Source organism: Euleptes europaea, chromosome 16, assembly GCF_029931775.1.
Source record: "Euleptes europaea isolate rEulEur1 chromosome 16, rEulEur1.hap1, whole genome shotgun sequence".
Lineage (NCBI taxonomy): Eukaryota > Metazoa > Chordata > Lepidosauria > Squamata > Sphaerodactylidae > Euleptes > Euleptes europaea.
Genome location: NC_079327.1, coordinates 27,546,565 through 27,569,807, shown reverse-complemented (window position 1 = coordinate 27,569,807; position 23,243 = coordinate 27,546,565). Strand labels below are relative to the sequence as shown.

Genomic DNA, 23,243 nt, shown 5'->3' with positions numbered 1-23,243 from the left:
AGAATAATGTAACGGTATAGACCAGCTCGCAAACAGTTTTTGCTACTTCCTCTAGAAAGATAAATTACACATGTATCTTACAACTCCAGACATTTCCTCCTTTTGCTAAAGGCCATGTATCCTTAGCTGCCCGTTCCTGGATTGAAATGACAAGGAACAAACTCGTGTTACTGTCTAAAACCTGACCATTTCTTTCTCCTTTCTGCAGATCTACAGCCACAGTAAGTGAGTTGTTTGGCCATAAGTTCCCTGCAGCCATACGGTAGCTACTGGAAACTTGCTTACTCAAGCACTGCAGGAACCTATTAAGACTGGGACTGCAACACAAAAGGAATTAACGCTCCAGGCTACCCCCCCTCTGTTTTCCTGAGACAAAACTGCCCCAGGAGGTGCTTTTTGCCCCACTGCAGGTAGCAGATTTTTTAGTACAGTTACAGCACTAGATGATAATTTCTATGTGATCTGCAGGCATTTAAGAAAATCTAACTCCAAAAGGCATTTCAGCACCCAGAGGGTGCTGCCATCTTCATCAGAAGAGCACACAGGGTACTCTGCACTTGTGAATTTCTGCTTGCCTTCATCTGGTTACTCTGAAACCCATATAAAACTCAGGCAATACTATTGTAGGACCTAACAATGTCAGTTCTACCATCGTGAGTCCATTCACTTGCTCATTCCTCCAATGTGATATATGCCATCATGCTTCAAGAATGCCCTTCGGCTCTCTGAAAAGGTCAAATAAGTATGTCTCCTACGTGAAAGAATAAACTGACATAAATCTGACATTTAAATCCACAATATTCAGAGATAATTGGACACAGTTTCTGACCTGAAAGTCACAATTCTTCAATAAAAGAACTTCAAAGGGTGAAACTGCTGAATTTGGGTTCTTTGATTTGATGGTGCCTCCCCCCACCCCTTTGAACAAAGGCTTGGAAGTCCTTACATATTAAAGTGATCTTAGCAAAACCTTGAACTCCCCACCAGTTGCATAAATGGCTTCTCTGTATCTTCTTGATTAAGTCTGAATTTTAAATAATTACATGGCACCCTGTACTTTTTGAATTTCATGGCCCCTTAATCCTGCTATTCCCCCCCCATATCCCTACATAACATGGATACACTTATTGCACCTGAAGAAGCAGGCTCTAGTCCACGAAAGCTTCTGCTGGAATAACATTTTGTTAGTCTTTAAGATGCCACAAGACTCCTGTTTATTTTTGCTGCAACTAACATCGCTGCCTCTCAAGAAGTATGATTTATGTTGGTGGATATACTCCAAACTGGTACCTTTACTCTGCTCTTCTCTGGCTCTGCCCCCTACAATACATCTCTGCCTTGCAAGCATCATGTTTAAAACTGGCCATAGACACCCTGCCATAGGAAAACAAGCAGTTTATTGCCCTTTCTTGCTGGAGGATGAGAAAGTCAAAAGGGTGGTGGCAGCAAACAGAAGAGAAATCGCAGACTTAAAGGTGCCACTTGATTTCTGTTTTGCTTGCTTGAGTTGTTCCAGACTCTATTTAATTCTCAAATCAAGAATACATACATAAAACCAGACAGACACACCTAGAAGCATTCCCGTTACAAGTGCTCTAGTTCTACCACCCACCATGTTTGACCAATGAGGCATAAGGGTGGAGGAAAGGAGAGGGTGGAGGAAAGAAGGCAGGAATGCAAACATCTAGCAATACATGGATGTTGCTCAGTTCTTCTGGCAAGAATATTTGAAAGGCAACTTCCCTGTACCCTGCTGATAAAAGAACACCTGAAGCCTAGTATGAACAGTTAATTTAGTAAAGCCATCATAAACAAAAAGATAATAATTTACAACATATTCTTACTTATATAGATCAGGCTGAGGTTGTTCACATTCAATAGTAGCATGCAAAGTGTCAATATCTTGTTCACTTTGAAAGGACTTTGTATCCTGAACAGCATAATATGTCTGTAAAGGACAGAAAATATATAGGCAAATCATGTTCATTAGCCAAGGTACTTATAAAACTAAAATGAGAGCTTCGAACCAGAAAAATACTGCCTTCTGTCAGGGTGTACCAATCAAGTAGTCAATTACTTTGAGCTTGCAACATCTTTCAATTCTAAATAATTACTGGATTTTTTTTTATCAGCACAGAAAATTTCCAACTTTGTAAACTCAATAAAATAGCTGTTATAGTAAAAGAAAGAGTGCATTCCTGAGAGTTCGGCATTCGGGGATGGCGAGGAGGAGGGAGGCGCTGCTGTGGCGCCTCCTAACCTGCTTCCCAAGCGCCAAAAACTAAAAAAAAAAAGCCTTTTAAAGGCTTTTAAAATTTTAAATGGGGCTTTTCGCCTCATAGAGAAAAGTGAGGCTGTGCCAGCGTGCCTGGGGCAAAAGGGGACAGGAGGCTGCCTAAAGGCAGCTCCTCCCCCCAGAACGCCCCAGGAATGCCTCCTGGGATGCCGGAAGGCCCCCTGGAACGCTGGTGCGGGCCTTTACGCCAGTGGGATGCCAGCGGAAGGCCCCACCAGCATTCTGGAGCGGTGCTGCCACAGTGGTGCCCGGCGCCCAGGCCTCCACACTGGCACTGGGGCCACTAACGCTGGCGTAAGTAGCCCGGGCACCGGTGCGGGGGGCCCAAACCCCGGCGCAGTGCCTTCCTGGCCTCTTAAGGGGTTTTGCCCTCGAGGCTCAGGAATGCGCTGTAAGATTGCAAAACCAACTCATGACCTGACAAGTTTGGCAAAGTGCACATATACGCACAATTAATATTTTTACACATGCATTCAAAATTTGAAATTACATGTTGTAACAAAATATGTTCCTTGGCAAAAATAATAAGTCACAATAGAATGGTTCTTTTACTTGTTATTTTAAAAAATGAGTACAATAACTTAAACTTAGAAATGAGATGGGGAAAAGTCAGTTTGGTTAAGTTTAAGCTTAAGAATACCATATGCATCAACACACAAGGTGTGGGCTGTGCTGTGTAGGGCTACAGAAACATTCAATCTGGTCTCATAATGAAGTTTCAGCAAAGTTACTACCTTATGACTTGACTCGCCATCCAAACTTGCTGTTGTAACAAAACATGTTCCATCTGCCCGGCTACTGGACAAGAGTATTAAGTCACAAGGAAATGTTTCATCTTCTTTTACCATTACAATATCCCCAACCTCAGAAAGAAGGGGAAAATGGAGTGTTAGAGTAACAATTTTAAACTGTAAATCCAACAAATATAGACTTTCAAAGTATAGGTATGTACACTATACAGTAATCAATAACACCACTTTAAACCTATACAAATGCTTGTTTTCTCCAGAGAACTATGAATGAACAGTAACCTGGAATGGTTATATTATTATTCCAGGTTACAGTTTGGCAGCCCGTTCATAGTCACGTTGAGCCATATGCTGAATTCAAGGAAGGTTAATTCCAGGTGAGTATGCATGGGAGTAAGCCAACCAAGATTTATAAACAAGCAGTCCTCTAGGTACTGTTTTCAGGATTGGGGAGGGGGCAGGCTCTTTTTTGCAGATTACTTTTTTCAGATTCCTTCAAGAGTCAAAAGAAAAATCTGTGAGAAATTTGGAAGCAGTTTAAATCTTCTTCTCAGCTGCTCCACTCAGGTGTTTCCCCCCTTCCCTTGCCAATAGAGCCCTTCTTAGGGCAAGCCTTGAACTGAGATACAACCCTGCTTCAGATCAGCGCTAGCAGGACAAGAAAGCTGCCTACTCTTAAAGATGATGAAATGCGGCTTTATTTTGGGGCTAGGAAGGAATATTTCTCTCATTATCAGTTTTGAGATCCCCCCTTTCTATACCATCTTTTTTTGTCTAAGAGCTTGTCATTTACAAAGAAAGGTGGCGTTACTTTATATTTTATCACAATTCTGTGAAAGAAAAGGCATTAGCAGGAGGCTGGGTTTTATGTGGACTTAACATCGTTTGGTTAACTTGAATCCAAAACCAGGAGCAGCAGGACCTTTTTTTCTAAGGAGGTCAAAAAATATGTCCCAAATGGGCCAGATTTACAGTGCCACTGTCAAGCCAGAAAGGCTCATTTTACTTTCTTAACCAAAGTTTAGTTTTCCATCTTAAGATGCTAAGTGTTAGCTGCAGTTATTTTCCAAAGTCGGTTCTCAGAGACTTAACGGCCTGCACCTGCGGCTTGTTAGGCCAACGAGATAGTTACTCAAGGACGCATACGTTTAGTTTAATTGGGGAATATAGTGCATCTGTGAGAAATTGAGAGGGGGGATGAGATCACTCTCCGGTGTGTGCAGAATACTGGTTGGAACTGGCTAGATTCAATTAGAAGGTTCTCCCGGGGCTAGTGCCCTGACTGGCCCAGAGGGATCATCTGACCCCAGCCTAGAGATCCATAATTGCAGTTAGGCAATATGGTGGTTGTCTTCCTTTTCTCCTCTAATCTGATTTTCTACAACACCTTGCTACCTTTACGCCTTATTTTGCTTGGAACGCTGTTACTCTGCAACTTTGCTACCCAAGATTTCTGCCCAGCCACAAGGCTGTGACGAGAACCAGCTCAGAGCAGAAAGTAAGATCATCTGCTAAGTGTCAGCTAGTGAGCGTTCTGACTAGATAAAAGATTATTTTCTTATTTTATTGCCAGTGTTCCATATCTGTAACTTGTATTTTAATTTGTATTTTGAATTTTCTTTTAAATAAAGCCTTTTTCAGCTTTCCTTTTAAAGCTGTGGTATTTTATTGAGTAGACTGACCTACGCTTGGTTTTCGTTACAACAAGCTCTGGGGTTCCTGGAGAGGACCTCAGGCTTGACAGCCACCCTAAGCAGGTTTACATCCTTCTAGAACGTGTAACTCTGTTACAGTGCTCTGTTAAGCCAGTCTACATAGAATCCTACTCAAGTCTACTCAGTGTAACTTACTCCGAGGACAATATTTGTAGGATTGCACTGTTGGCATCTCAACTACATGAAAATTATCCTATGATACTCTCTGAAAAACGCCCTTCTAGGTACTGCTTTATTTTAGCTCTGCTTAAATTAGAGCAGGATGAAAAATGTTAACATTTTTCTACAAAAATACAGTCATTTTTCATGTTGTTGTAGAGTAAGAAGGAATATGCAAAACTCTCTCTGGAGGAATAAGAATTATCATCTGGCAAGCTTTTGCTTTTCACTGACCTACTTGGCCTGCAAAACAATCTCTATAAATAAATGTAAATAAAATAGCTTACAAAGAAATTAACACTCAGACATTCTGACTAACAGTGCATTCCTAAAGAGAGTTACTCCAGCCTATGCCCATTGAAATGAATGGGTTTAAGACTGGAGTAACTCTCCTTAGGAATATGCTTTTCCTAGCCTGTAAATATGCTTTTCCTAGCCTGAATGGCTAAAAAAAGTATCCATGTTCAAAGGTACAGGTTGAGTATCCCTTATTCGGACTGCATGAGACCAGAAGTGGTCCACATTTCGGATCTTTCAGTATTTCAGAATATTTTGGAATTTTTGCACATACATAATGAGGTATCTTAGGGATGGGACCCAAGTCTAAACACAAATTTAATTTATGTTTTATATATACTTTATACAAATAGCCTGAATGTAATTTTAAACAATATTTTTAATAATTTTGTGTACATTGAACCATCATTGGCGCTGCTGAGGGCCTATGAGTAATGCCTGCATGCCGACTCAAAATGTCCGGTTTTCGGATCAGTCTGGATATCGGATGTCCGGATAAGGGATACTCAACCTGTGGTACACCTCTGGACACTAAGTAATGTGGACAGAAAACAAGGGAAGGCTGCTGCCTTCACCATGTACTGCTTGTTATCTTCCTGAAAGCACCTTTCTGGCCTCCGTCAGATAGCCCTTTGCAGGGCTGTTCTTAATGGAGAGTCATTTCCCTAAGGGGAATCTTCTCTGACAAAATATTTGTGTGAGTGTGTGTACGTGATTTTTTTTTTAAAAAAATCCTGTTTTAGGAGAGCTAAAGAACATCATATAATAAAAGACAGTAACACTTTAAGAACCTCTCATCAACTTCAGGTCATTCCATACGTTCGTGTTCAGTTTTGGGCACCACAATTTAAGAAAGATGTAGAGAAGCTGGAACGTGTCCAGAGGAGGGCAACAAAGATAGTGAGGAGACCAAGTCCTATGAGGAAAGGTTGAAGGAGCTGGGTATATTTAGCCTGAAGAGAAGAAGACTGAGAGGGGATAAAATAATCATCTTCAAGTACATGAAGGACTGTCATATAGAGGAGGGTGCCTAATTGGTTTCTGTTGCCCAAGAAGGTCAGACCAGAACCAACGGGTTGAAATTAAATCAAAAGAGTTTCTGTCTAGACATTAGGAAGAATTTTCTAACAGTTAGAGCGGTTCCTCAGTGGAACAGGCTTCCTCGGGAGGTGGTAAGCTCTCCTTCCCCTGGAGGTTTTTAAGAAGAGGTTAGATGGCCATCTTTCAGCAATGCTGATTCTATGACCTTAAGCAGATGATGAGAGGGAGGGCATCTTGGCCATTTTCTGGGCATGGAATAGGGGTCACTGGGGGTGTTCGGGGGAGGCAGTTGTGAATGTCCTGCATTGTGCAAGGGGTTGGACTAGATGACCCTGGTGGTCCAACTCTATGATTCCAACTCTATGATTCTACGTTGGCTGTCATTTCATTGCAGAGTGATTTGTGGGAAGTTTATCTACTACCTAGTCTGCGCAGTTCCCCCCCCCTCAATGTTTTCTCTGTTTTGGATCTAGCTACCTCCTTCTATGTCTCTGAAAGACTCGCCTCATGGTGTCAGCTGCCACAAGCGGCAACCTGAAGCAGTCTCCATGCACCAGCCATGATATATGTGATGCCCCTAAAAGTTTTAAGCAGAGGTAAGAGGAGATTTATATTCTGCAGTACCACAGAAATACTTTTAAAGTCCAAGAAAGAATTTAAAAAATTGAATTACTTTATTTCCTTTATTTCATTAGCATGGTATAGACGCCTCCTTCCCCACATGCTGATTCAGGGTCAGGAAGCAATTTTCCTCCAGGTCAGACTGGCCAGGGATCCTGGAGGTTTTTTTCTGCCATCTTCTGGGTGTGGAATAGGGGTCACTGGGGGTATGGGATGGAGGTAGTTGTGAATTTCCTGCATTGTGGAGGGGGTTGGACTAGATGACCCTGACTCTGACCCTGGTGGTCCCTTCCAACTCTATGATTCTATGGGAAAGGAGGATGGGCACAAGCATGGAGGTCCTGCCCCTTGCCTCTACACGACTGCCTGGTTGACTGCAGAGTGCGACTACACAAAAGAAGCAGCTGTGCACACACCCCTTCCATGTGAATTTTGCACTGCTTATCATGGGGGTGGGGTGCATGCGCAGCCGCTTGCTCTGTGCCACTTGCTCTGTGCCGTCGCACTCTGCAGACGATCAGGCAATTCAGTCATGCAGAGGCAAAGGGGCACGGGCAGAGAACTTTGGGGCTAAAATTGTTCCAGCTTTGCCTTATGGAATATGACATCCTCGCAGACTGTCATAAAAAACCCTCCTAGTTCCTTATGACATCTATGATGGTTGCTCTGACATGACCTTTTATTCCCTACTCATCCTACAAACCACAAGTAGGGAAGAAAGACATTGGAACCAGCCCTGGAAAACATACTTTAAAGAAAGCAAGAGGCTGCTTCCACCAAAAGAGCAGTCTGCTTCTGTGTCTTGAAGCATGATCCCGTTGTGTGTATACTCAAAAGTAAATTCCATTATGGTCAATGGGGCTTCCTTCCAGGTAAGTGTACACAGGATTGTAACACCTCAGTGGCCTGCTGCCTAGGTCCAAATATAGGCAACCACACCAAAGCGATTTTTGTAGGTAAAAACTGTAGTATTGCTTAGCATTTTTTTAAAAAAATTAATATTGGCCCTTTGTGTTTCTCTGCTTTTAAAGCCTGGCTCAAGACCTGAAGAAAAAACTCTATACAAAGATTATTCAAGGCCTCACAGGAGTTCTCTGTCTATACAGATCAGTGTTCAAACCACAGTCCTAGACAAGAAGCCCCCTTAGAGACATATCATAAACCCACAAGAGTTTGACGTGACAAGAGAATTATTAAGAAGAGACAGACAGCCCTGAGTTAGATCACCTTTTCCAGGGAACAAATATAATTCATAGGAAAATATCGGTTCGGTATCCTCAGGAGATGGTAAGACTACCCACAAGAATATGAGCTTTATTTAGCCTTCCCTCGTTCCTATTATTCCTTGTCAACTACCTCACCCCTATTTTCTTTTAACAAATTTTAAAATCATAATTGAGAGCACAGTGGAATCTGCCCAAAGTAGATTCCACTAAAGGGCATTATATTACAAAATATTATATGGATGGTTCCTTGGCATGGTTAAACATATTGCCAGCCCTACCATTAGAAAGAGTGAAATGGTCTGTTTCAGACAACAGAGACATACTTCTGTGTACTTCCTTAACACTGCAGTCTTTAGCAGTGTTACACCCTTCTAAGCCAATTAACTTCAGGGGTGTAACTCTGCACTGTAAAAGCCAATACAAGGATACACATGATGACGACCTTCTCATGGACTAATACCATCAGGGCAGACTTTTTTTTTAGCAATAGACTAAGGTCCAATATTTTCTGCTCATTTAATTGCATCTTGATTCACTGCCTTCATCCAATTTCATCATAGGGTTCAAGCTGGTCTCATTATAGTTCATCTGCTATTTGAGGCAACTTTAAAAAAGACATAAAGACAGCCAATTTGCCTAAACATACTTCAAAGGTCTGTTGTGATGCAACAAACACTGATCTGTTCCTTGCTCAGCAATGAGCAGGAAGGAAATGTAACAAATAAATTTTGGTCTGTCTGCTATAGGGCAGAAAGTCTTATGTGTTCTAATGAAAATAAAAGAATCCAAATTTCATGGACTAGATTCTAAAACAGAATTGCCTTATAAATAACTGCAAATAGAGCCAGCAACTTAACTTCAGAGGAGTCAAGTCATATATCTCCAGAACAAAACAGGTTGATTTTGTATACGGATTTGAAGGGAATTTTGTATACGGATTTGAAGGGAATCCATAAACATATCCCAGATATATTCAATAACCAAGAAAGCCCTCTCCAGGGCATACAGCACTCACCCTCAGTTTACGGCTCTGTTTTCTAACCAGTCTGCCATGTCGAATAAAATGAACAGGACATTGGTTCATTGCATTATCAGCTTTATGACGAAGCCAATCTTCATAGCCCTAAAAGAAGTAATCAATTAAACATTCCAAACAAATAAAAAGAATCATTTATTATTTAGCCTACTGGATTTGTATCATAAAATTGGAGAAAAGATAATATAATTTATTTGGTGAGGGTGGAGAGAAGGTGAAAGCAGGAGCTGAAACAATGTTGAATGTTTGCAGAGTTCTTTAAAACAACAGAATAACTCCAGTTCAATCCAATTCTCAAACACTCTGCCTTGAATTCTTTGGAGGATGGGTGAATTAAATGTGTGATGTATATGAAACCCTGAAAGGCAGATGCAAACGTAATTAGAGACTGGCAGTGCAATCCCATATAGAGTTGTCCCAGTCTAAGCATATTGATTTTCAAGGGCTTAAACTAGAGTAACTCTGCATAGGATTGTACTGTTAGTAAAGGAAAACAAGTATTCTAATAAAAGACTACATAAGCCTTGAAGGTCAAATACTGCCTGTTCCCCAAGAACAAGCATCCCAGTAAGTGAATTAGTGAAGGAAATCATAAAAAGCACACCGAATTAGATCCTTCTGCTACTTGACTTCTTCCGTTCCTTGATGGAAGGGAATTATTGCACAGAGTTCATATCTTCACCGGACAAGTGAGGCCCCTTACCTGTTTTATAGCTGTTACAGTGATGACAAAGAAAAGTGGAAGCCCACTTGTCACGGGACTAGTTGGTGTGTCAATAATTAACTGCAAAAGAAAGAATTATTATGGAGTTTTACATAACAGCATTTGAAAAGGAAATACATGGAATTTTCAAACTGATTTAAAAAAAACTAGTTTTTTTTTAAGCTCCAGCTTTTGGCAAAGTATTCTGCAATGATTAAAACTAAATGAATGTGAATACTAAGCCAAAACCTAACGAGCAGCACATAACTTCTTTACCAACTTGGGGGAAGGTTTGGCAACGCTGATCGACCCGTCTTAGCTTTCTAACCAGAAAAGAATGGTCCAAAAGGCTGCTTTACATCAAGGGAAAATCTGGATTTGTCACCGTGTGCATCTTCAGCAGTGAGTAGCATCCAATCATGGTTCAATGACAAGCTTACCTACATGAAGCTGGTATTTGCAAAAACACACTTGTCGCTTTCACACTTTATGATCTTTCACACTTTATGTTCTTACATGGCTTAAAGCTTAAGCATACACCTAGTGGTGTAGTGGTTAAGAACGGTGGTTTGGAGTGGTGGAGTCTGATCTAGAGAACCGGGTTTGATTCCCCACTCCTTCACAGGAGCCGCGGAGGCTAATCTGGTGAACTGGATTTGTTTCCCCACTCCTACACACAAAGCCAGCTGGGTGACCTTGGGCAAGTCATTCTCTCAGCCTCACCTACCTCAAAGTGTCTGTTGTGGGGAGGGAAAGGGATTGTAAGCCGGTTTGATTCTCCCTTAAGTGGCAGAGAAAGTCAGCATATAAAAACCAACTCTTCTTCTTCTAAAATCGTTGTACATAAAGTAGCCTTAAAGTTCTTACTTCTGTTCCATATGCAACTTCACATGTGGTTTAGGACACATATGAATAACCCCTGGTCTTTTCAGTCAAAGGTTTAAGTTCTGCTTAAGGAACAATGCCCCTTTGGTAATAACTGTAACTCAGAGGGAGTTTATATGTTTTACATACAGAATCTCCCAAGTTTAATCCTCAGCATCTCTGGTTAAAAGAGATGTGCATTGCAGTGTGCTATCATGTACGACCACCTCAGTTTGGGAACTGTCAGCACACAAAAGTAGTGTGGGAGTTCAAATTCGGCTGGGTATTTGATTCCCGCATAAAGAGGGGACATTTCCTTCCAGCATCTTTAAGCAAAAGGTCATAGCCTGTCTGAGAAGTTTCTCGATAATTAGGATTATTTTCCTCTCTGTTAGAGGGTTCAAAGGTCTCCATGAGTTTAGTTGAGTAATTTTGTAAACCGCAGCTCTGTTCCATGAGGACCAACTGGGCCCACGGGCCACTAATTGAGTAACTACTTGCTAGGAAATGTGCTTAGCATGTATTGCACTGTATTGTAGTTCTTAAAATTTAATCTAAAGACAACTCATAATAGAAATCCTTTCTGCAAAATATAAGACTTTTAATTTTTAATAGTTCTTTTCGACATTGAACAGTAAGCCAAAAAAACCTGAACATAGATATTACATTAAAATAGATCTCAATGAAATAAGTATATCTTACCTGTACAAGAAAAATTATAAGAAAATAAAAGTTTGCTATTCTTCGAAACTGCTCAAACAAATTCTTCGGTACAAAGTTCCAAAAAGTGTACTAGAAGAAATAAAGACAGAAGGGTTTATGGTAATATACTATTTTTAAAAACACATGACATGGTGTAGTTTACTACTGATGATTTTTTAAAAAGCAATTGATCCTCAGAACATTAATCATGCCTAAGTATTGGTTTATAATGGAGTTCAGTGTGACTAACTTTCTCTGAATCATTACGACAGTATAACAATTTCTTGCTATGAGTAAACACAGAACATAGCTGCAAAGTAATCTAAACATCATAAACAAATTTGATACACTAAGACAAGAAGGTAGCTGTGATAAGCAGTGTGGTATATCAAGTTCCAGGTTTGGGAGGAGCAGGAGGTGGCCTTCAGCTTTCTGGGCATGGCTGTGATGTTTATTTGGGAGGAATCTGTTGGGAGGAAGGAATACATTGAGTTGCAGGGGGGGAGTGAATGGTACTAAATCATTGTTGCCACTTGCAGTGGCAGAAGAAACATGGCAAATCTGGAATTCACACAAATCAAAGTCTCAGGCGCAAACAAGGGTCATTTTTTGGAAATCTGGGAAGGGCATGATATTTACCTGGGTGGGCAACTCAAGTAGGAAGCTGCCATCTGGCTGGAGAGAGTTAGGAGACCATCCAAGATGGCTGGAAACTTACAGCGGAATCCTCAATCACTCAATTTGTTATGATCATAGATCTGCCTTCCACTCTCAGATTGTTCTAACAAACCCACTTTTAAGGTGGCCAAATTTTGCACATCTGTATGCTCAACAAAGAAGCAGCTGGTTAAGCAGCTGTATGCTCAACGAGGGAGCCAATGTGGTGTAGTGGTTAAGAGCGGTGGTTTGGAGTGGTGGAGTCTGATCTGGAGAACTGGGTTTGATTCCCCACTCCTCCACATGAGCACTGGAGGCTAATCTGGTGAACTGGATTTGTTTCCCCACTCCTACACACGAAGCCATCTCACAGGGTGTCTGTTGTGGGGAAGGGAAGGGAAGGTGATTGTAAGCCGGTTTGAGTCTCCCTTAAGTGGTAGAGAAAGTCAGCATATAAAAACCAATCTTCTTCTTCTTCTAAGTTGAATTAATTAAGTCTATACTATTGACATCAGCCTGTTATAAAGTTATGAAATTTTATTGTATGCAGATGTGCTGATGATAGTGCAATCCTAAGAATGCTCTCTTGGGAGTAAGCCCTTCTGAATGGATTTGAGTAGGATTCTGAGAAGGCATGCTTCGGATTGCTCTCTGAATAGGGTTCTGCCTCTGACCTTCCTCACCCACTGTGAGAATGTGAGCCTATGGGATTAGGGAACCTTTCAACAGGCCTCAGCCTGGATCAGGCAAGACACCTGCTAGACACCCCCTGGATGGGCCTCTGTGCCTGGTACAGGTTGTCCCTTATCCAGACATCCAATATCCAGACTGATCCAAAAACCAGACCTTTTGAGTTGGCATACAGGCATTACTCACAGGCCTTCAGCAGCACCATTGATGGTTTGATGTACACAAAATTATTAAAAATATTGTTTAAAATTACATTCAGGCTATGTGTATAAAGTATATATAAAACATAAATTAATTTCGTGTTTAGACTTGGGTCCCATCCCCAAGATATCTCATTATGTATATGCAAAAATTCCAAAAAATGGAAAAGATCTGAAATACGGACCACTTCTGGTCCCAAGCAGTTCGGATAAAGGATACTAAACCTGTACGAATATGTATTTAATTACTGTGTCCCATTAAATCCCAGTACTTTTGAATATGGAAGAACTGGATGCTCGGTGGAATTTAACAATTACAAGGATGGAAAAAAACCTCCAATGTGTAAATCGCAGAGAGGTAGTGATGTAAAAATCATGCGGATTTTAGATAAATAGATAAGAGTATTGCTTGGTTCACTGTTATGGCTATTTTAGTTACATCAGCAGCTCGGTTTTAGTATCTTTTCAAGAATTTGTATTATGAGTATTTTAATAGTGTTATATTGTCAATTTTTTTATTGTTATATTCTCATTTTCTCTTAATAAATTATCTTTCAAAAATACATAAATAAATCCCAGTATTTTTGCTGGCCTCTTCATCTGCTTTCAATGATAACAGAGGGTGTTTCTACTTTCAAGTTCAAGTTCTTTATTATTACAGTCCACGACCAATATATAAAGAAAACATTAATTACAAAAGGAATAAAAGTAATATGCAAAATTCATTAATAAACACAGGATAGTCCTAATGACTCAATAAAGGAAGCCACAGCCCTCAGTTTGCAAGACCTGAGCAAGGCTGTCAAAGACAGGACACTTTGGAGGACTTTCATTCATAGGGTCGCCATGAGTCGGAAGCGGCTTGACGGCACTTAACACACACACACACACACACACACACACACACACACACACAGTCCTAATGGATACCAGCTAAAATTACACATGTCTAACTACAAATTGCCCTGACCTGGATGGCTCAGGCTAGCCTTATCTTGTCAGATCTCAGAAGCTAAGCAGGGTCAGCCCTGGTTAGTACTTGGATGGGAGACCACCAAGGAAGTCCAGGGTTGCTGTGCAGAGGAAAGCACTGGCAAACCACCTCTGTTAGTCTCTTGCCATGAAAACCCCCCAAAAGGGGTTGCCGTAAGTCAGCTGCGACTTGAAGGCACTTTACACACACACACACACACACAACTACAAATTGGCACTTGGACACTCTCCTGGGCAAATACTAAAAATTAGGTCATTTCAGTGACTGGAATCGCTGCCACTCTTCAGTGTCGAAGGACCTTCCCACTTTTTTTATGATTACAGACCAGGGTGCAAGACATTTCTACCTACTTGAAATCAGCAGCTGGATCCACAGTGCCAGGGCGTTTGCCAATCCCAAAAAGCTATTATTAAGATTCCATGTCAAACAGGCTAGCATTACTGACATGCCTCTAAGCAAATTAACTCTAATATGACCTGCTAGTAATATTTCCATTAAAATGTGGAATCAGTAACACAATCAGACAGCTCCCCTGACATGATTTTCTGACACATGCAGCCCATCTGCAGCCCAAGCGAGATGTATGGCAATATGAAGCTAAAACAGTTATCAGTTTTCCTTTCAGATTAAACCCTTTCAAACATAATGAATAGGAAATAATATTGTAGATAAGAACTATATATAACATGAAATAGAAAGGCACTATTGCTGTTGTGTTTGACTGTTTTGATTAGTCTGAGTGTACCATCATGGCATGGTAAGAATAATTTCTCTAGGGTCTTCAGTAGGATTGGCAGCTCTAGGTTGGAGCATGACTGTTTGGGGCATGAGCTTCCGAGAATCAAAGCTCCCTTCATCAGATAAGAGATATTTAATGTGAAACTCATTGTTATGGCCAATCTTCATAACAGATAAGCACCTGCATTGACATCAGCATACTATTTCATTCTTGTATGAGCCAGAGACAGTTGAACTATTTGTGAAGCTTAATGGTGGAAACGAAAGTTTATTTTTTTTTAATACACTTCTGAACAGCTGTTGGAAAAAAAAAAGTAGCTTAGGAAGCAACAAATACACCGTTGGTGAAAACAAAAACCAGACAGAAGAAAACAGATGCAATAGGCAAACGAGGGGGGAAAAAAGATATACTACCTTTGAGGACACTATTCTGTTATCTGGATACCTTTGTGGAATGTATGCTTCAGTGCCTGGAGGGGGTTCACGATGCCCAATATATACAGTCCGATTGTCCACCCAGTTCTCTTCTCCAGTACACTGTGAAAGAAAAAATGTGTCATTTCAGTTCACCCATTAGTTTAGAACAGATATGAGTCATACGCTGAACTGACTAGTTCTATCTCTCATCATGAGTGGACCTTTCATTCTCCTATAGCTGTCAAATTTCCATCCCCCAAGTCTCCAGTTATCTTTTCCTGAGGAATACTTAGGTGACACCCAGGAATGAGCTGTCAAAATCCTGCATCTAATTGCCTTCACTAAGTCCTTGCCCCTAAAGCAATAAAGACAAATGCGCACAATTCAAATTGCTTATTCCTTAAAAAAGGTTTTTTTAATATACTGTGACCTCACATTACTTTCGTTTTTAAACACATGACCCATTCATCTGAATACTGATGACAAATATACATGAACACATGAAGCTGCCTTATTCTGAATCAGACCGTTGGTCCATCAAAGTCAGTATTGTCTACTCAGACTGGCAGCGGCTCTCCAAGGTCTCAGGTAGAGGTCTTTCACATCACCTACCTGCCTAGTAACTGGAGACGCAGGGGATTGAACCTGGGACCCTCTGCATACCAAGCAGATGCTCTACAAACTGAGCCGCAGCCCTTCCCCTATATCTTTCAATGAAGGTGGGCTGCAACCCACCTTGATTGAAAGATATATTAACAAGAAAAAAATCAATTGTTAAAGGGAAGAGATGGGACAGTGTTAATTAGGATTCAGACATAGACTCTTTCATAGTGGTTCTACATTCTGTATTTCAAGTAAAATGCTACATACATGCTGTCAAGGAAGCTTTGGAATTTAAGCCTGCAGGAAAATATAATGTTCTCTGGATACAAAATGTAACATTTGAAGTACAGCCAGTTCAACTTCCCCATCGGTTTCTGTCTCAGAGCTGAGCCCCTTCTGCTGCTGCATAACTAATTCTCACCATCTAAGACAATAATGCCAGGAAAAGGTGAAGGCAGCAGGAAAAGAGGAAGACCCAATATGAGATAGATTGACTCAGCAAAGGAAGCAACGGCTTTCAGTTTTCAAGACCTGAGCAGGGCTGTTAACGATAAGACGTTTTGCAGGACAATGATTCATAGGGTCACCATGAGTCAGAAGCAACCTGACAACACTTCACACACACACACACACACACACACACACACACACACACACACACACACACACACACACACACCTTTAATTCTGAACTGCTAGGCAATTCCAGACAACATTGTCAAGGCTTCTCTGCCTTGATTAGTGTCAGACACTGGGGTTGGGGAGAGGGTGAAAAAGGTAAAAGATCGTATGGACGTAAGGAGGGAAGGAAGCAGAGAAAAGGGAGTAATGGAAGGCAAAGTGAGGTAGAGTAGGAAACGAGAGATGGGTGGGAAGGAGAGAGAAAAGGAGAGTGGAAAGGCTGTAATGGCTACCAAAGGAAGGGAAAGCTGAAGTTATGAGTTGGGGAGACAGAAAGGTAGGTTGGGGGACTGACAGGGAGAAGGCAGCAAAGAAAGGAGGCTGAGGGGGCTGCCTGGGAGAAAGAGGAAAATCTGCAAGATCTTGAGGAAGGAGGATGAGATCTCTTCATGAGGGCTTGCAGGTACAGGTGTAGGTGCAGGACTTGCAGGTCCCACCTAAAGTTATCCTCAACCTGAAGCACAAGTTTGCGGCAGAAACTTCCCTTTAGAGCTAGTAAGATATTTAGACCATACAGCCTTCAATATCATCAATGAGCATTTTAGAAAAACAATGTAGGGGCTACAATTCAATGAGGAGAAGGAAGAAGAGGAAGAGGAAGAAGTAGAGGAGGAGGAAGAGGAAGAAGAAGAGTAGGTTTTTATATGCCGACTTTCTCTACCACTTAAGGAAGAATCAAACCGGCTTACAATCACCTTCCTCTCCCCACATCAGACACCCTGCGAAGTAGGTGGAGCTGAGAGAGGTCTAAGAGATCTGTGACTAGCCCAAGGTCACCCAGCTGGCTTCATGTGTAGGAGTGGGGAAACCAACCCGGTTCACCAGATTAGCATCCGCCGCTCATGTGTAGGAGTGGGGAATCAAACCTGGTGCTCCAGATCAGAGTCCACCGCTCCTAACCATTGCTCTTAACCACAACACCACACTAACCACGTTAGAACATGATGTGCATTTAAAAGGTCCTAGTTTCAATTCCTGGCATCTCCAGTTAAAGCATTTCAGAATTTAGCTGTTGGGAAAGACCTTTCTCTGGCTAAAACCCTGCAGCGCCACTGCCAATCTAAGTAGACAATAAAGTGTTATATAAACCAATGGTCTGAGTTAAGAGAGCTTTGTATGTTCATCTCGAAGCCCATCTGAAAGGTCTGCTAACACCTTTCATGTTTTACACAGTTTATCACAGGGATTTAACAAAAAAATTAAACGAGTATAGGCAGATAATTTACATAACATATCAGGAGCAGCTAGCTAGAAAAATGTTCAACCAACATTGTGCAGCATAAGAGAAGTAGGGTTATGCATGATTGTGTGTGTGTGTGTGTGTGTGTGTGTGTGTGTGTGTGTGTGTGTGTGTAAAGTGCCGTCAAGTCGCAGCCAACTAATGGCAACCCCTTTTGGGGTTTTCATGGCAAGAGACTAACAGAGGTGGTTTGCCAGTGCCTTCCTCTGCACAGCAACCCTGGTATTCCTTGGTGGTCTCTCATCCAAATACTAACCAGGGCTGACCCTGCTTAGCTTCTGAGATCTGACAAGATCAGGATAGCCTGGACCATCCAGGTCAGGGCATGCATTATTAAAAGCTCATTATTACAGAGAATATATCTCTTCTCATCAAGAAATTACATACATAAATTTGGTAAGAACAATGGGCTCTTTAGCTTAATGCCAAAAATAAAATATGAATGTTATGTTTATGAACAATCATTATGTCTTACCTTCCCCAACACAAAGAGCAGCACATTTTCCCTATCCAACTACTATTAGAGTTCATTTAGAAAGTGACACTGAGATCTCACTGGGGGAAAAAAAGTAAGGAAGTGGTTGGTGCAGTGAAGTGTATCCACTGTTTTAAATGCTATTACTTAAGTCCATTAAATGTACATCCAAGAAACCATAAATAAACCTAAGTATTAAAAGTTTCTAATAATAACGTGAAGCTCGATGTACCGAAACCCAGCTTCATTGGCACCATCAATGAGGAAGCATTACTTATATTCTCTTCTCGCTTCAGCACTGTCAGCAAATACAGAATCCTCAAGATGGATAAATCCATTAAGCTGTCAATTTCACATACAAAGGACATCTTCCAAAATCTTATCTTCATCAAACTTGAATGGTCAAGAAATAATAATTTATATATGACTTTGTGTCTCAGTTTAAGGACTTGAAAGTTTAGCATCACAGAAAACTTAAAAATAGGACGAGGCGTGAATGTTGAAAAGCAACGCAGAAACGTTATCAGCTTGCTAGTTAAAATTTAAGTATTTAACTATTTGTAAACGGCAAATTTAGGAAACACAAGAGAAGCAATCAATAAAAATTTTATTGACATTATTGAAAATGGGTTATTGTGTTAGCCTGCGCTGCAAAAACTAAATATTAACCATTTTATTACAGCACAGACTTTCACAGACTAGTCCACAAATGCCTAGATGAGAAAAGAATGTTCTGTATATGTTGCCTTACATCAAATTGCTATTATCTGTCAAATAACTGAAATTTGCCCATGCACTTTCATGTTGATTAAGTAAAAATGCTATTTTTCAGCTTGAGAACTCAGTGACTTGGCTCAATGTGTGAGCAAGGATTACTTTTCACATTCATCTCTAGAACTCTGTCCATTGGATCACATTGGTCCATTAGACAAAGTGCCACGAAACACTCTTTCAAGAAGACAAACATGGAAGGAATCAATCCTATATTTTTTCTGTGTGGAATAAATAGAAGCTTTGATGACAGTTTAGGAAAATAGTGAATGGTTAACCAGCTCATGCCCAGTGTTTCTGTCTAAAATAAAAATAAAAGAACTTTTGGAGTATTACAGTGCAATTCTATCTGGAATTATTTTAGCCTAAGCCTAATGAAAAGGGCTTGAAGCCTAAACGTTGCTTCAGCTTCTACCCCTTCAGATGTGGAGGTCCCAAGCCTTGGTCAACACCAGCACCTTGATTTGTGCCCGGAAACAGATTAGGAGCCAAGACTGGGGTGATATTGTCCCTACTACACACTCCAATCAACATGCTATGGCTGCAGTATTCTACACCAATTGAGGTTTCAAGGGCAATGCCACACAGAGTGCATTGCAATCATCTAATCTAGATGTGATCAAGGCATGTACCACAGTGGCAGGATCTTTTCTGCTCACTGATGACAACCCAGCCCAAATCTCTGAATAACCTCTCCCAGTGGTTTCATGTAGATGCTGAAAAGCACAGGGGACAAGATGGAGCCTTGCAGGACCCCACAGGGATGAACAGCAATCCCACAACACCACCTTCTGAAATCTACCCTCCAGGAAGGACTGGAACCACTGCAAAATGGTAGCTCCAACTCCCAACCCAGAAAGGCAGTCCAAAAGGATACCAGGATTAATGGTACTGAAAGCCACTGAGAGGTCCAGGAGAATCAACAGAATCACACTCCCTCTTTCCATCTCTTGGCACAGGTCATCCACCAGGACAATCCAGTGTGTTTCAGTCCCATAGCGAGGCCCAAAACCAAAATGGAAAGGATCCAAACAATGTGCTTCATCCAGGAATGCTTGAAATTGTCCAGACACCACCAGTTCAATCACCTTGCTTGGGAATGGAACATTTAAGACGGGTTAATGGTTACTGAAATTTCCTGAATCCAGGATAGGCTTCTTTAGTAATGAATGCACCACAGCCTGTTTCAAGGCTAGGGTGACCAACCCCTCTCTTAAGGAGGTATTACCAACCTCTCAGAACCCTTTGGATTCCCCAAGATGACCAATGTTATGAAGCCTTCCAGAACCATGTAAAAAGTATTTTGTTTTATTTACTTCTTTTATAGCTTTGGGTGATTTTTTTGGTGGTGGTTTTTTTGCAGAGACTCAGGGCAGATTACAAAATTGAAAAAAAAAAACAATTTGATCAGACCACAAGGATCTCCAATAAACAATGCAGTAGGATTCAAACAATAACAAAATACAAACAAAAACCTGTCTAAGGCATGTCAGTGCCACAATGCGGTTAAGTGGGTTGAAAAGGTAGACGACAATGCAGTAAAGGGAGTAAATACTGCATTAGACTACAATCTTATTCGCTTATAAAAGTGACTGACTCAGCTGTTTGTTCCATTATACTACAAATGGCCTTTACTCTGTTGACTCTGGAAAGTTAGCTAAAGGTATGCTCTTGCCTGGCACTGTGCTAAAGGAGAATATGTCAAGGCTCATGTTTACACCATTGTTAGTGCCTAAATCTAGTACGCCAGCATAAATGTCAGGGATTTGGAATTACACATAGATAGCGTAGCATGATAAGCTTTTCTGATGTTGTCACTATCCCCTTTTCTAAGTAAAACTAGTGGCTTTTAAAGGCAGGTATCCTGATACATGTGAGGTAACCTCTGAACGTGTATTTAATGGTTTTGCAGACTGTTAAGAGTTCTTTTCCCCTCCTATACTAAGAACATAAGAAAGGCCCTGCTGGATCAGACCAAGGCCCATCAAGTCCAGCAGTCTGTTCACACAGTGGCCAACCAGGTACTGTCTTGGTAAAGATTCTGGGGGAAACTCTACACATCCTAAAACCAGACATAAGCCAAGAGGTTGGCACAAGTTACAAATAAAGTTTATCCCCTCCCCTCAGAAGGGGTTAACAGGTTGTTTAGCAAAGATGCCTGCTTATGCAATGCATAGTCAGTAGGAAAATGACACAGTTAAAATTTATGAGTTTAGAGGCAGAGAGCAACTATCATCATGGCGACCCTATGAATCAATGTCCTCCAAAATGTCCTATCTTTGACAGCCTTGCTCAGGTCTTGCAAATTGAGGGCTGTGGCTTCCTTTATTGAGTCAATCCATCTCTTGTTGGGTCTTCCTCTTTTCCTGCCGCCCTCAACTTTTCCTAGCATAATTGTCTTTTCTAGTGACTCTTCTCATAATGTGACCAAAATATGATAGCCTCAAAATTCTGGATATCCCCCTTTTAATCTCTTTTTCCTTTACTGTAAACAAGATCTTCAGTAGTAAGTCAAGTTTTAAATACACTTATTGAAGGTTTTCAGTTCAGTAATATTCTTGGGGCAACCGCACTAGGAGTAATAATGGCTTGAATCTTTCCTAACAGAAAATTTCTGTCCATAAAGCATGCCGTTCCTGCCTCCCCACTCCTGCTATAGTCCAAAATGACTCTCAAATGCTGCTCCTTGCAAACAAGGGACCTGACATGGGGTAATCTGAGATCTGCTGTGAGAGGGGGACTTAGTGAAAATCGCATCCCCCTTCCATCCAAAGAAATTTTAGGCAGGATCTAAACCCATAGTTATATGCGTTAGGAGAGTTCAAAGAACTTCACGCACATTACCCCAATAAACCATAGGACAATATAATACATGTCAACATAATTATCCATTTATTGCAGCAGATTGGGGCCGAGCTTTGCTCAATGCCATCCAAGGAGCTCATAGTATAGGTGAGATTTGAACTGGGGATTTTCCACCTCACATTCTGGCTTTGCTAGAAATACTTCTGGAAAAATTATGTTACTGAGCACTTGCCCAGTGGGAAATCACATGCGCAAAGAGACAGTGTACTGGCTGACAGCTTGGCTAGTAATGAATTGCTATCCCTCCATTTATGACCAGTGACCACTTGCACAAGAATACACTGCATGTTCTAAGAGGCAACACTTGGCTACAGACATTATAGTCCTGTAAAAAAAAAACACTGCACAGCTTTGACCTTGAGGAAGCAATAACTACTGCTTTTCTGATCACCCTAGAACAACAGTCGCTCCATCACTTCACCACTAGATCGGCAGCCTCTGCTATAACAGCAGCTAAATCTGTACTACTTATGCAGTGATGTGAAAAAGTGCCAAGTGCAAGATATTTCCCTTATTATGAACGCTGTAGTACGACTGCCTCTCAAAGATCTATATTGTTCTCATCATACTAATCTGTAAGCAAACAGAGTCAATTCATCAAAGTGGTTGTAATTCACAGTGGGGAACAAAGCACTGTGTTTTGATGTCATGTTCCAATAACAACGCCTCAGTTATTTATCATGTGCAGCTACCCTGACTGACATACTAAAGTTTCAGGTGATTATTATCCACATAGCTCAAAGGTGGGGAACATCAGGCCCAGGGGCCATTTAAGGCCAGTGAAATCATTTGGTCTGGCCCTTTGTGGGTCCTGGCAGATCTCTAGCTCAGAAGGATCTAAGACTGGCGATCCACCCCTCCCGCGGACAGAAATAGCCTCTATTCAAGGTGGTTGTTTGTTTTGCCGAGAAAAGGACTCTTTTCCCCCCTTGCAGAAGAGTCGTTAGCTATGGAGCTGCTAGGACCGCCCAAGAAACTGTGTTAACCCTTTCCCTCCCAGGCCATGAAGAAACATATGCCCACTGTACTACAAGAGGGCTGGGGGCGGAAGTGGCGACAATGGAGGGGTTAAAGAGGGCAAGGCCAGAATGCATGGGGGGGGGGGTTTCTTAGCCAGTGTGTCCTCATTTCATCCCTGCAGGCGGAGGTAGCAGGAGCCGGCTGTAGAATCTGGCCCCGGCCATCCAGAGAAGGAGCAACTCCGGCGTGTGGCTGGAAGGCTATGCCTGGCTGGTGCAACAGACCATCCTGTACCACCATGTGGGCAAGTGCACCACCAGTTAGATGCCTGCCTGCTTGCCCGCGCTGGGGGGGGGTCATCTGGGGCAGCTGCCTGCTTGGGGCTTGGTCGGCTAATTTTTATGTTGATAATTTTGTATGGCCCGAGAACGATGTTATAAATATCCAAATGGCCCTTGGCGGAAAAAAGGTTCCCCACCCCTGGCATAGCTTATACCATGGCTGAGTGCTTCAGGGGAACACAGGTCAGCAGCAAGTCCAGAG

At 41.5% G+C, this 23,243-nt stretch overlaps 2 protein-coding genes across 4 annotated transcripts in view; one reads left to right on the top strand and one right to left on the bottom strand.

Annotated features, from left to right (window-relative positions):
• Positions 1-4,287, top strand: part of PCID2 (PCI domain containing 2) — a 279,698-nt gene extending 275,411 nt beyond the window's left edge. Inside the window, exon 15 of the mRNA XM_056862007.1 lies at positions 4,274-4,287. The gene's annotated coding sequence lies outside the window, so the exon portion shown is untranslated. The remainder of the gene's footprint in view (positions 1-4,273) is intronic.
• The window catches only part of ATP11A (ATPase phospholipid transporting 11A), a 112,654-nt gene that overhangs the window by 48,835 nt on the left and 40,576 nt on the right, over positions 1-23,243 (bottom strand). For all 3 annotated transcript variants that reach the window (XM_056861999.1, XM_056862000.1, XM_056862002.1), the window contains exons 2-7: positions 15,103-15,225; positions 11,410-11,499; positions 9,844-9,924; positions 9,120-9,227; positions 3,031-3,159; positions 1,845-1,948 (exon numbers count right to left, since the gene is read on the bottom strand). In XM_056861999.1, the coding sequence (XP_056717977.1) occupies positions 1,845-1,948; positions 3,031-3,159; positions 9,120-9,227; positions 9,844-9,924; positions 11,410-11,499; positions 15,103-15,225 (635 nt within the window). The remainder of the gene's footprint in view (positions 1-1,844; positions 1,949-3,030; positions 3,160-9,119; positions 9,228-9,843; positions 9,925-11,409; positions 11,500-15,102; positions 15,226-23,243) is intronic.